This window comes from Canis aureus, chromosome 7 (genome assembly GCF_053574225.1).
Source record: "Canis aureus isolate CA01 chromosome 7, VMU_Caureus_v.1.0, whole genome shotgun sequence".
Taxonomy (NCBI): domain Eukaryota; kingdom Metazoa; phylum Chordata; class Mammalia; order Carnivora; family Canidae; genus Canis; species Canis aureus.
In genome coordinates this window covers 37,232,874-37,247,094 of record NC_135617.1, presented here as the reverse complement: position 1 = coordinate 37,247,094, position 14,221 = coordinate 37,232,874, and the positions used below count along the sequence as shown (strand labels likewise).

The 14,221-nt window shown below is 39.6% G+C and overlaps 1 protein-coding gene across 3 annotated transcripts in view; it reads left to right on the top strand.

Moving 5' to 3' along the window:
- The window catches only part of KCNQ5 (potassium voltage-gated channel subfamily Q member 5), a 499,459-nt gene that overhangs the window by 469,576 nt on the left and 15,662 nt on the right, over positions 1-14,221 (top strand). For all 3 annotated transcript variants that reach the window (XM_077903397.1, XM_077903400.1, XM_077903399.1), the window contains one exon: positions 2,993-3,101. In XM_077903397.1, coding sequence (XP_077759523.1) covers positions 2,993-3,101 — 109 coding nt within the window. The remainder of the gene's footprint in view (positions 1-2,992; positions 3,102-14,221) is intronic.

The window sequence follows — 14,221 nt, the reverse complement described above, 5'->3', positions numbered from 1 at the left end:
CACCCTTCCTGCAACCCCAGGGTAGGTGTATTCCTAAGTCTCCTTTAGCGTATGCACTGGCTTAGCACATGGCCATGGTAAGCACGCTCCCCTGAATACAATTCTCACTCAGTGTTTGGGGTCACTTCACCTGAGACCATGAGAGCCAGTTACACACAGCCACATGGATGCAAATGTAATGCAAGAGAAGGGAATCCAAATGGCAATAAGAGAGAAGAAAGACAAATCTGGAAGGAGACAGAAGGGAGACTCAAAGTCAGGCAGCGTTGAACAGTGTAGCTCCAAAACCCAACTGCCTAGATTTAAATTCTGGTTCTATCACTTATTCTTCATTTGTACTTGAGCAAGTTTCTTAACTTTCTGTGCCTTACTTTCATAATCTGTAAAATAGGGGATAATCATGCATACCTCTTGTGGGGGCTTGAAGCAATTAACATTCTTGGCACATAATTATATTTCCCTCAAAGCACTTACTACTATTATTATCATCATCATTACTGTCCTTGAGTGAAGGTTTGGAAACAATGAAGAAAAAATTTCCCCATTGTGTTAGTTTCCTAGGGATGCCATAACAAATGACCACACACTGGGTATCTTGAAACAACAGAAATTTATTCTCTCACAGTTCAAGAAATCAGGGTGACTGAAATCAGGGTTGGTTCCTTCAGGAGTCTTGGAGGAAGAAACCATGCTATGTCTCTCTTAGCTTCTGGTGGTTGCACAAAATTCTTGGTGTTCTTGACCTATAGATGCATCAGTCCAGCCTCTGCTTCCATCTTCGCTTTGTTCCTGTACCTTCTCCTTTTCTTATAAGGACACTTCCATTGGATTTAGGGCCCACCCTAATCCAGTGTGATCTCATCTTGAATCTTACCTTCATTATATCTGTAAAGACCCTTATTCCAAATAAAGTATATTCTAATATTCCAAGTGGACGTGAATTTGAGGGCCATACTATGCAGCCTACTATACCAACTGAGAGCAGGTTAGAATTGAATCAGAGGAAGAAATTGCAAACAGTCCCTAGAAGAATGTCATCTAACTTTGAGCCTGTTATGCACTCAAAGGGCCGGGTTGTGTAGGTGGTCAATCGAATGAAATGGGCCAGCTACCCTCAAGCTCATCCCTGAGTCAAACCAAGTGTCAGATAGAGTTAATATGTGTACTCTCATTTAAACTTTGGCAAGCTTCTCTGGAAAGAAGTTAGAAGCTGGGATAGGCTGCACTGACAAGGCAGCACACGCAGGGAGCTCTTTCCCCTGCTCTTCCCTGACACATTGCATGCCAGTGCTGAGCCCACGCTGGAACCTTGAATGCATCCTAACACTGGGGGATGCAATGTAAAGAGCCTCGGGGAACTGGATTTTAGTAACATGCTCTGCAACTCACTCGCTCCACTGACCACTTTGTGGCCTAAGGTAAGATACTAACCTTCTCTGAGCCTCCATCTTGGCTTCAAAAAAAACCAGGTATAATATCACCACTAACTTGTAGAGTGGCTCTAAGTAAGAAGACTAACATTTGCAGAAGCTTCCCTTCAGTGCCTGGCATGAATTTCAAAGAGTAGTTGCTGTTATCTTCATTATTGTGAGGTGGTAGCTCTGTCTCTTCCTCTTACTAGGTTGAGGATAAGAAGGACCAAAAGGACCATAAAGCAGGGCTGTGAGGACCCATCTACATCTCTCCTCATGCCAATCCTTCCAGTCTGGCCGCTCAGTAAACTGAGCAATGACACAGTAAATAGCTTCACTCAATGATACACCAGCTGCAGTCCAAATATAAGCACTGCTTCAGTGAATGGGCTTCTAATAGCCTTTCAGGATTTTGAACCCAACCCAGACAACTCATGGCAAATTCTCTTCTTTTCATGACTTAGGAAATGAACACTGCACAGACCAAAGGCAGCAGAAAGCAGTATTAGTGCTTTAGTGTATCTCAACTTTAAAGAGGCTTAAATAGGATTTGGAAGCTATGTAACTTGTCTCTCATGAGTGTGTTTTTATTACTTTATTTACTTGATTACCAAGGTAATACATGTTCATTGTAGTAATTTTAGAAAATATAGCCAAGGAAAAAGAATAAAATCATTATTAATCCCAGATAGATATATAGATTGTTAAAAAATAATAATTTGTGACATTTCTCAGTCATTGGCCTTCAACGTCATTTTTAACAGCTTCCTAATATTCCGTTATATAAACATACCAATATTTATTTAACCCACTCACCCATTCCAGAATTTTTTACTTGTTTTCAATATCCTATTTCCAAAAACAAAGCTGCAATGACATGAGTTTATTCTTTATGAATTTTATAAATCTTTATTAATTTGGTATTTATTATAACCCTTCCCCCCTTTTCTAAACTTTGCAATCAACCCGAAAATTAATTTGCTCCATTTATTAGAAACTGATTTTATTTTCCAGTCTGAAAATCTCCTCAGCTTTGGCTGTATTATCTTAAGCAATCTCTCTTCTGAGCTGCCTGTGCCCAGTAACTGATAAGTAGTCAGTGTTCTTGGACATGGCTGCTTACACACTTGTTTGGGGCATGGGGCTAATGGGGTCAATGTCATGGGCTTCAAGCTCTATATTTACAGGCCAGTTAGTTAAGTATCCAAAGACTGTTTGCCTAACTCAAAACAGCTGTTATTTAAATGCTGGCAGTTAGTTTCAAAAGAACTGGGCAAAAGAGCATGGGTGGATCAACACAAATCCATCACCACTACTGGAAAGACAGTGTGTCAACAGCTCCATCTTCCCCATGGAAAACAGCTCAGAAAGGTATTTGTGTCAAATCACATAAAATTAATAAGGTTGTAGAAAACAGGAGAAGGAACAATATTGAGAAAAACAACTGGCTGACCTTATACATCTCTTGATTTATAAGCTTAGTCTCTGAGATCCCCCCTATTCCAATGTGAGACTGATTCAGCAAACATGTGTTAAGTTGCTGGTAGTGGTATTATATAACTGGCAATTTTCTCTTGCAGCTGACACAGCGCTTGGCACTGATGATGTATATGATGAGAAGGGATGCCAGTGTGATGTATCAGTAGAAGACCTCACCCCACCACTTAAAACTGTCATTCGGGCTATCAGGTTAGTGGAAAACCTTTGACAAAATGAGTCAGAGACCTACCTCTGATTATTTGAATTACTATATTGCTAAGTTATTTTTCTTACAGGTAAACTTCCTGAAATAATTAGTTTCTCTGCTTCTATTCATTCACATGCCTATTAAATTCTGAAATAGGGAACCCTTGGTGGCGCAGCGGTTTAGCGCCTGCCTTTTGCCCGGGGCACGATCCTGGAGACCCGGAATCGAGTCCTACATCGGGCTCCCGGTGCATGGAGCCTGCTTCTCCCTCTGCCTGTGTCTCTGCCTCTCTCTTTCTTTCTCTCTCTCTCTCTCTCTCTCTCTGTGTGACTATAATAAATAAATAAATAATAAATTCTGAAATATATTTTCTTAATACAAAACTCTACTGTGTTTGGCCCAAAGTGTGTTATAAAAGGAGGCAGGATTTGAAATGGCAGGCCATGCCAGCGAGATTCCATGAGAATTGGCTTGTCCTGAGAATTTGTGGCTTTCAAGACATTTCATGTATAGATGCAATTGGATTTTTTAAATTATTTTTATGATTTGATGCTCTGCTCCATGTTCTGTTTCTTTTATCAAAGAAAAATTCCACTGGGTTATTTCAAAACAGGTTCAGTTCTAAAAAGGGGAAACCTAAAGTCCTCTGCAGTGACTTGTTCCTTTCTGGCTGAAATGTAATGTTAAATGGTGATCCTTTGTTTTATTTAAATCCCAGTTAGTTATCATACAGGGTAATATTAGTTTCAGGTGTACAATATAGTGATTCAGCATGTCCATACAACACCTGGTGCTCATCACAAGTGCCCACCTTAATCCCCATCACCTATTCCACCCATCCCCTTACCCACCTCTCCTCTAGTAACCATCATTGTGTTCTCTCTCTATAGTTAAGAGTCTGTTTCTTGGTTTGCCTCTATTTTTCCTACGATCATTTGTTTTGTTTCTTAAGTTCCATTTATGAGTGAAATCATTTGGTATTTGTCTTCCCCTGACTGACTTATTTCACTTAGCATAATACTCTCTAGCTCCATCCACGTCGTTGCAAATGGCCAAGATTTCATTCTTTTTATGCTGAGTAACATTCCACTGTAGGTAGATAGATAGATAGATAGATAGATAGATAGATAGATAGATACCACCTCTTATTTTTTTTCTCAGATTTCGAGTTAGGGTTAGGATTAGGCTTAGGGTGTATGTCTGGTATCCTGCATTTCAGAGATCTCTCCAGAGGGTTATTTATAGTTAAGGGTTAGGGGTTAGAGTTTGGGAGTAGGGTTAGGATTCGGGTTGGGGTTAGGGTTAGGTCATGCGCCCAGCCTTCTGCAGTTTAGAGATCTCTCCAGAGAATAAAACCCCAGACTTCTGCTGGAATGAGAATACAATTGGCAGCCATCCACCGAGATGAGGCAAGGAGGGCATTTGGGGCTCTAAATACTCTTTAAATAGATATTCAATTTAAAAGCTGATGTTAATATGTTTCCTCTTCCAATGGCAAAATCTAAAAGAGTACCCAAAGCAACTTACATTTGCATCTCCATGATCCACTCCCTCCAAAATTTAGGATCTGGACTAAATAAACTGCTGCAAGCTCAGCCTGCCTAGTTTAATCCCTTTGGGAGAATTTTAATCTGTCAGTGAACTCCAAGTGACTTTATTTGCAAAGAAATACCTCTGATCTTTTTGGCTGTCTCTACTCTTACCAAAAAGCTGGAAGAAAACTTAAAATATCCAACCCAACTTAGCTATCCAGATACTTAGTCTAATTTCTGAGATCAGCATGACTGATTATTTACTTCTATTTTTAGTTGGTCATTTTGTATCATTAGACATTGCTTTACTTGATGTTTGGGAATCACCAGGAAAGCAGGAATTAATTATAAAGATTTTGATAAATGTTTGTTAAGGCAAAGAAAATCATGGTTAGTAAAAATGCGTACCCAAGAAGATACTTAAACCTTATCTGTAATGACAACCAAAAAAGAAGTGAAGTGGAACCCAGTTACTTCCCAATAGAACCCTTGAGCAACAAACCCTATGAGTGAAGGACCATACTTTCTTATGTGTCCTGGACCATCCCAGATTATGCCTCTTGTCTCATCATAATTGTTCATTGTTGATACTACCTGTTTTTCTCAAAGTATCCCAGTTTAGACAGTTGGCTTGATCAACCAAGCCCTGGGGAGCCTAGAAGCCTTAGGTAATATTTAAGCCCAGAAAACCCAAGGATTTGTAGTAAAATGATGTTTGAAGCCTTCAGTTACAGAAAGGATCTAGAACTGCATTATATTATGGCCAGCAGCCACATGAGGCTAGTTAAATTTGAATTAGTTTAAATTAAACTTAACTTAAAATCCAGTTCATCAAAGGCACTACCCACATTTAACATGCTCAATAGCCACTAGTGTCAACTGTACTGGGCACAGAAGATATAGTGCATTTGCATCATTGCAGAAAGTTCTATTGGACATTGCTGGTCAAGAAGTCACCTTGAAATTCTTTATATTCATTCATTATATCCCACAAAGACCCTAAAGCAAAGTTGGGGCAATTCATCCACAGATTGGTCCGACTTGCAACAAGTACCATAAAGTCTTATCTAATGGGAACAGATTAGGTTTCCTAAAAGTCATACTTAACCCAATTTGTTCATTTCCCAAGACTTTCTGAAGCTTTCTGCTTTTGCCTCGCAACCTATAAAAAGAATTGTGAGCCGCAAGAAAGAAAATGAAATAGGTTTATGCTGCTAGCTAAGCACTTTAGCGGAAGCTTAAGATTTACTTTTATACCATCCTCTTGAAACTTGCCTGACTTTTGTAGAGTCCTTTGCAGAATTCCCTTGCTTTTCAGAATTATTTCACAGTTCTTACTTTTAAAGGGCTTTATTATTTACATGTATGTTCTTTTTGTGAATCTCTGAAGCTTTTTGCTTGCTCCTTTGTGACACTGGAGGGGGATGTTTTCCTCCCCCATATCTTTATTCTACTTAGTGGGTTTTTTAAACATCACTTCTAAGTTCCCCTTAAATTTGTGAATTCTCTAAAAACACAAGAGCTACACTCAATAGTTAATAACTTAATTGGAAATCTTTGACTCTTGATACTACTTAATTTCTAAAAATACATGATTAGAAGACCAACCAATACAATTGGCAGTTCTGAAAAGGAGTTTGCTTGTATAAATCCCTAAATCTTATGCAAAAGTGTCCTTTTCTTGAGTTCAGTTAAATAAATAAGCTGTATAGCAGGTGGCAAGAATGTCCCTTGCCAGACATACCCATTTCTAACAGCTCACCAAAAGTGGTATTTTATATATATGTGTGTGTATATATATATAACATATATATATATGTTACCGACTGCAAGCGTGAACCATCTATTATTCATCTCTAAAACAGCAACTTGGTTTTGGCATTTTCCTTGTTATTTTTTGGTCGTTTGCTCACTTAATATGAATAGTTGACTATGCCTTTTGTCCTCCAGTAGTTCTTACAGTAATAATAATAGTCTCCTAAAAGCCAAATTAAAAATTAAGATGTCTAACAGAAAATAATCATTCCACTGCAAAGATGACAGCATGGAAAACAAAACCACTGCATCCTCAGAGAGCAAAATTGATGTTCTTATTTGGGTTATTAATATTTATTAAGCATCTACCATTTTCTAATTTCTAGTTGTTTTTGAGAGTAAAAATTATCTGAGATGACTAAGGCCACTGTCTGAACTTGCCTGGATTATGTTACCCAAAAGCACTTTGAGACCTTTTTTTCTTTTTAATAACTGACATCACTTTTTATAGTAATGAACAACAGCTATTCTTAGACATTTCCAAAATATGTCTTAAAAGTCAGAGGAATACTTAGTTTTGTATAATTTCTCCAGGATTATCACAGATCATTCTCAAAATATTATTTAGTGGGAGTACACAAAGTTGCTGGAAATGTGTTTTAAACTCATTTCTGGGAGTGAAGATGGTACTTATTTTTAACAAAAGTTTTGTATCTTGTTAATTATTTAATACAAACAACGTTAAATTTCTTTTCATTCACTCATAGAAATTAGTTTCTAAATAGAAAGATGAGGAGGTCCACGGTGGCTCCATCGGTTAAGCATCTGCCTTCTGCTCAGGCCATGATCCTAGGGTCTTGGGAAGGAGCCTTCTGACTCCCTGCTGAGCAGGGAGTCTTCTTCTACCCAACCATGAGGCAATGTCCCAGGTAGACTTCTCCCCCTCCACTTCCTTGTGCTGCTGTGCACGTGCTCTCTCTCACTCTCTCTCCCCCAAATAAATAAATAAAATCTTTTAAAAATAAATAAATAGAAGCATGATATTAGCAGGGAAGCAAACAGATTGACAAGCAAATTGATAAACTCTTGAACATTCTACACACTCACATTTCATCGTATCATGATGTATTCATTTGCTAGGGCCACCACAACAAAATACCACAGACGATATGGTTTAAACAATAGAAATTTACTTTCTCACAGTTCTGGAGCCTGGAAGTCCAAGATCAAGGTGTCAATTGGGTTATTTCTTCTCAGGCTTCTCTCTTTGGCTTGCAGATAGCCACTTTCTCACTGTGTCCTCACACAGTCTTTCCTTTATGCTCTCACATATCTGTGTCCAAATCTCCTCTTCTTATATTGACACCATTATAAGAATGGCATCTTCTAATAGCCCTACCCTAATGGTCTTATTTCAACTTAATCACTTCTTTTAAACCCTTGCCTCCAAATACAGTTACAATCTGAGGTGCTGGGGCTAGGGCTTATATGAACTTTGAGGGTACACAAATCAAATAACACATGGCAAGATACTAGTTTTCCTGTCACTGTTTAAAAATATTTTCTCAGGCACAGTATCAAAATTTTCAAATTAAAAATAAACCCATCAATTACTTCAGATATGTTCCCTCAGAATAACAAACATCTGGATATTTGGGAATATCTAAAGAGGTTGGCTGTTACCTTTCAAACTTGTACTTGGCACTGTGTAAATACTACATAAGTGAGAATCTTGCACAGTATTTCTCACAAAAATTAACATAAAATTATTAATTCAAAATAATAAGTAATATAAATAATACATAAATTTTAAAAGTTATATCCAAGTCTATATTTATAAGAGTTTCAACATAATAATTTTTATAATAATTTTTTATTTGAGTATAGTTGACACACAATGCTACATTATTTTTAGGTGCATGATATAGTGATTCAACTCCTCTGAACATTATGCTGTGCTCACCCCAACTGTTGCTACCATCTGACACCATATAACACTATTACAGTATATTGACTATATTCTCCATACTTTGTATTTATTCACATGACTTACTCATTCCATAACTGGAAGCCATACTCCCATTCCTCTTCACTCTTTTAGCCCAGCCTCTCACTCCACTTAACTCTAGCAACCATCAATTTTGCTCTGTATTTATAGAGGTGACTCTGCTTTTTGTTTGTTTATTCATTTGTTCCATTTTTTAGATTCCATATATGAGTGAAATCATATCGTATTTGCCTTTCTCAGTCTGACTTATTTCACTTAACACTGTACCTTCTAAGTTCATTTATGTGTCACAAATAGCAAGATATTATCCCTTTCATGGCTGCATAATATTCCATTGTGTATTGGAACATATATACCACATCTTCTTTATCTATTTGTCTATGGATGGACACATGGTTTACTTCCATATTTTGGCTATTATGAATAACGCTGCAATAAACATAGAGGTTCATATAGCTCTTCAAATTACTCTTTTATTTTCTTTGGATAAATAACCAGTAGTAAAGTTGCTAGATCGTATGGTATTTCAAACTTTTTGAGAAACATCCATACTATCTTTCTCAGTGGCTGCACCAATTTACATTTCCACCAAGAGTGCACAAGTGTTCCTTTTTGTTCACATCCTCATCAACACTTATTATTTCTTGTCTTTGTTATTTTAGCTCTCAGAATAATCATCTTTAAAAATAAAAAGAAATGTTTGTATTTGTTTTCCTATACTGAACTAACTAGATAAATTCTTAGATATGCATATCAAGGCATCATAGAAGTACTATGTGAAGAATTTATTAGGCAATTGAAGAATGAGCTCTGTCTTAAAATGATGCAATGCAAACCTTACCTGCCTCTTAGTCACATTTTTTTATAGAATTACTCTATCTAAGATCAAGGCCATTCTTAATGAGATCCTCAACAACTGTTCTCTTGTGAGCTTGTTTTATACAGCTATTTTTGTCAGTTGTCAAGAAATGAATCAGAATATCATACAACCTGTTGTTCTTGTAAAGATAACCAAACAACCCAATGGAGATTACTCATTATTCTGAACAGAAATGACCAAGAAACTGTTGACTGTATCACATACTTAATTTATCTTAATATATCTATGCAGTAATCACATGTATGCTGTGTTTCACATGTTCACAACCTTTTATTTCCCACACCAAACCAGCCTTCTAGTAAATAAAATTAATAAATAAAGTCTGGGATGAAAACTCAAAGAAATCTTCAGTTGAAACTGCAGCCAGGGGTGCCTGGATGGCTCAGTCAGTTAAGCAGTTGCCTTTGGCTCTGGTCATGGTCTTGGGGCCCTGGGATTGAGCCCTGTGTCAGCAATCCCTGCTCGGTAGGGAGCCTGCTTCTCTCTCTGCCCCTCCAGCTTGTACGCTTTCGCTCTCTCTCACTCTCTCTCTCTCTCTCAAAAAAAATAATAAATAAATAAAATCTTTATAAAAAAATAATAATAATAAACTGCAGCCAACCATTAGCTAATTCTACTCCCAGCCCCCCACCCTCCTGGGAGCTGCTCAGAGAAGTTATCCAAGAAATGATAGCCTCTGTGCAACCTTGGGCAACCCATGTCACTTCTCTGTGCCTTGTTTCCTTATTAGTGGAATGAGGAGGGCAGTAGTATTGACCTTGTAGGGTGGTGAGGATTAATTGAATTAACATCTGCAGAGCACGTAGAACAGTGCTGGGCACATGATGGGCACTGTATAAATGCTCGTATAGCCTGCAGGTGTCTGGGCTCCTTCCTGCCTTCCCAGCATGCAGCCTGCTCAGGCCAGACCCTCTCCTTTCTGAGCTCCACTGCCTCCCATGGTATGTCATGGAAGAAGAGCGCTTCTTGCTCTCCTCTGAAGGGGGCTCCCAACTTACAAACGTCTGTGGTCTTGCCTGCCTGCACCCCCTTCCCCAGGAAGCACTTCCTATTACCGCCTGAAGCTATGTCCTCACCACCTGTGCTGGGGAATCACTCAGAGTAACGCCACTCAGGGCTGGAAGAGCAATTTTTCTACCCAACCATGAGGCAATGTCCCAGGTAGACTTCTCCCCTCTTCTTCCTCCAGGTGAGCTTGCTGCCTTCCCAGGCACCATCCCAAGAAAAGGACTGTGAAAGGGAGAAGTTACCTCTCCTCTTCCTCCACACCACCACCCCCCCCCCACCTACACAGAGGCCTGACTATAAACTCTTTAGCTCCTCCCAAAGGATCAATTCATTCACTCTAAAACAAACAAACAAATGTGGAGCTTCTACTCTGCATTAGACACTAGGATGGACATTAATAAGAAAGATGGATCCCTGCTAAGAGTCTGGAAAGGCTACCAGCAAAGTACAGAGTCAGTTATGATGCAGAGCAACAGATCACTAAAATAGTAGAAGTCCAAGATATTTGGACAGACAGAATGTTGTCACTTATGGGGAGGCTGGCATCCAGGAAGGCTTTCTGGAAGAAGGGGATCTGAGGCAGAGATCTGGTGGCTTTGTAAGTACTAGCTAGGTTATTATAAGGGGTGTGAGTTTAGACTGAGGGAACTGCGGTTGCTGAGAACCAGATCTGAAGATGGCATTATAAAGTATATGTGCTGGTACGGGGTGGAGAACATAGGGAGGAGCAGGAGCCATTATAACAAGCAGGAAGGCGCATGGAGGCTAAGTACAGAAATAAATCTGTCAAGACAGTACTTTATTCTAATACTTAGAACAAAGACCAACTGCAAGGAACGAATTGAAAGAGGGACCACTGTTGTTACAATACCTGGATCTGCTGGTGACCAGCCATTCGTGATAAAGAATCGCGAAGAACAGACTTCAGAGCTCTTCAGACATGAGAAAATTATAGGATTTGGATATTTACTGGTTGGAGAAGACAGAGTAAGAGAACAGAAGGAATCAGGATGGTACATCCGGAGGGATGGGAAGGGGGTTGGTCACACGGAGTCTGGCTTGTGGGAAGAGTGTGCATTGTTGCAACTGTTGATTCGCAGGATCACAGCAGGGGCCCAGCAGGCAGGTGGGGCCCTGCACCAGAAGCGCAGGAGAAAAATCTGGAATGGAGACTAACTTGGTAGTCATTGGCACAGACATAGATGCTTTGGGGAAGTGTCACTCCAAGGAAAATGTGGGAGTGAAGACGGTCACCACAGAATTTAAGGCTCATAAAGCTTTAGGGAGCTGCAGACGGAAGAAGGCTCTGGTGAAGACTAACACAGCAGCCAGACTGCCCGGCAACAGGGCAGTGTGTCAGAGGAGGGGCCAGCAGACAGTGCTTCAAGCCCCAGAGCTCTACTGTGTTCAGTGCTGCTAAGAAGTCAAGAAAATAAAGTGTGGGAAGGTCCTTTGGAATTGGCAAAGAGAAGGTCATCAGTGACTTTGGAGAAAAATTCAATAGAGGCAAAAGGATTCGAAGCCAGATGGTAAACAGAACATTTTTCTAAATTATCTACCAGCATCTTTCACTCTAATAAGAACATAGATAAAATGTCAAAAATTTCTTTGCAACTAGCAAAGACTCATCAACTCTTCTCAAATTGTTCCCATCTGATCAGCAAAGAGAAGAACAGTGATGACTTGTCAGAGTTTCTCAGGCAGGTATGCAAATCAGGCCTTGCTATAACCCTGGGTGGGGTGACAAGATTTTCCAGTTTTCTTACTCTTGTTTTCTGCCTATTCTGAAGGGCATATGCGGGACCATTCCCTGAACTGTCCCCTACAATGCATTTTCAACGCTGAATCCTTCCTAAATCTCGCTCTATAACTCAGACAAGAATACTCCACAAATAGAGAAGCAGAGGCACATGTTTGCCGTTGTGGGTTTTTGTTAAATCTACAAGCTGTTTAATCATCACCCGTTCTTAATTTTGCTGATAGCATCTCTGCTATTTTAGCAGAGGTGATGAGTCTTTGTTTGCAAGTCACCGTTAAGACATTCTTGACAGCCAAGTCTATGGCATGTTACAGAGTAAAGGATGCTGCTAAGAAGAACATTTTATGGATCACTTAGCACATATTTTTAAAAACAGCTAATATATTCCCTGGAATATTCTTTTTGTTTATTCCTGTTTTGAAGATAATTGCTTGTGGCCACATTTTGCTCTAAGGCTGCATTAAACTAGTGTTTTCACTGAAGACACACTTTGCAGCATCTAATTTCTAACCTTTTATTTGGTTATAATTTAAACTGAAACTCCTATTCATTGCTATGACTAAAAATATTCAAGAGCAATCAATGTGTATGGGCACTTTATTTATTTACTTCTTCATTTCATACTTTAAAGTTTATGCAGAATTTTAATACTCCTAGAAAAGCAAAATTCCCAAATTTAGTTATCAGATCAGTGCTCACAAAAGCCTAAGAGGAGAGTTAACCATTTGCAGACTGCCTGAACCCAGAAGTTCTTGCTTGCATTCTACTCTTCTTATGCCCTTAAAAAAAAAAAAAAATGTATAGGAGAGCCTACCAAATCTTGAATATAAAGCACAATAATAGCAAGCATTATTACACCCAGTGTGCCAACAGTGTGGCCACAAAACTGGTCCTGATCCATAAGTCAGCCAATTGGGACCCTTCTGGGGTAAGGACATCAGATAGACTGTGTACAAGTGGTGCTAATTTACATGTCTCCATCAAGAACTGAAAGCCAGAAGGTTGGTAAGTGCATCCAGAAACTCCTGGGGCTCCTTTGTCACTGGCTAGTAGCCCAATCTAAGATGAAAGAAAGGTAAACAAGTCTTGGATATATAATTCTATAATTAGTTTTGAAGGGTTTTCAGAGTCTAAATACTGTATACACAAATGTAAATGTGAATTATTGAATCATATTTATGTATTAACAGAGAAGTAACATTAACAAATTATCCAAATAAAGAACACATATGCCTTTAATAGTGACCCAAAAATATCAAGTTCCACAGTCCTAGCTATCTGACAAGTTTGCTCTGTGATCATTATCGTTCCCTGACTAATCTCTGAAAGGCAAAAGAGGGCTACCTTGGGGAAGTTTTGGTAACCTGAAGGCCCTGGATCCCCTTCCAGAATGAGCCCTAGGACCCTTGCTTTTAAGGCAGATAGATGCTCTGTTTCTTGGAGAGAGAAAGAAGTCAGGGGTAGAATTATCCATCCTGGGAAAGGGGGTGGGTGGTTATGGAACGCATGTCAGTAGAGTAAATCAACCCAAGTAGCCAAAGAAGAGGGGTCAGAGGGAGAATACACATTACACCAAAACAGGATCTGGGAGCATAAGGGACCATTTGTGCAGCCTGGACAAATTTGGTAATATAATCCCCAGAGGTGGGGGCACAGAGGGTAAAAGACTGTCCTCTCCAGAAATTGTTTCCTGTGCTCGCTTCGGCAGCACATATACTAAAAAAAAAAAAAAAAAAGAAAGAGAGAAAGAAATTGTTTCCTATCACTTACACCAGTCTGGGTTAAACCCTTCTCTTCTGCACTCCCACGAGCCTGAGCTTCCTACCCCTTCCACTCACACACAGTCTGCCCTACCAGACAGCAAGTGCTCAAGCAACAGGGTTAATTCTTCATCGATGTATCGCCGCATCCCGCACAGAGTCCGGCATGTGGTGGGCAGTCAATAAATGCCTGATAGGTGAATGAAAAAATCCACCAGTGAACTCCTGAGTCCCACGTGGCAGACACGCTGTGGCATTGCTTAGGGAAGCAGCCACACTGAGCTCATCTAAAGGGCTCCTGGCTCCGGACAAATGACGCTCTTGGATCCTGTCAGAGCTCCTGGCCCCGGTGAGTGCTGCCTTCCACAAGGACTGGAGAGAAGAAGAAACTGGAGACAAATAATCACTAGAGGCTCCTTC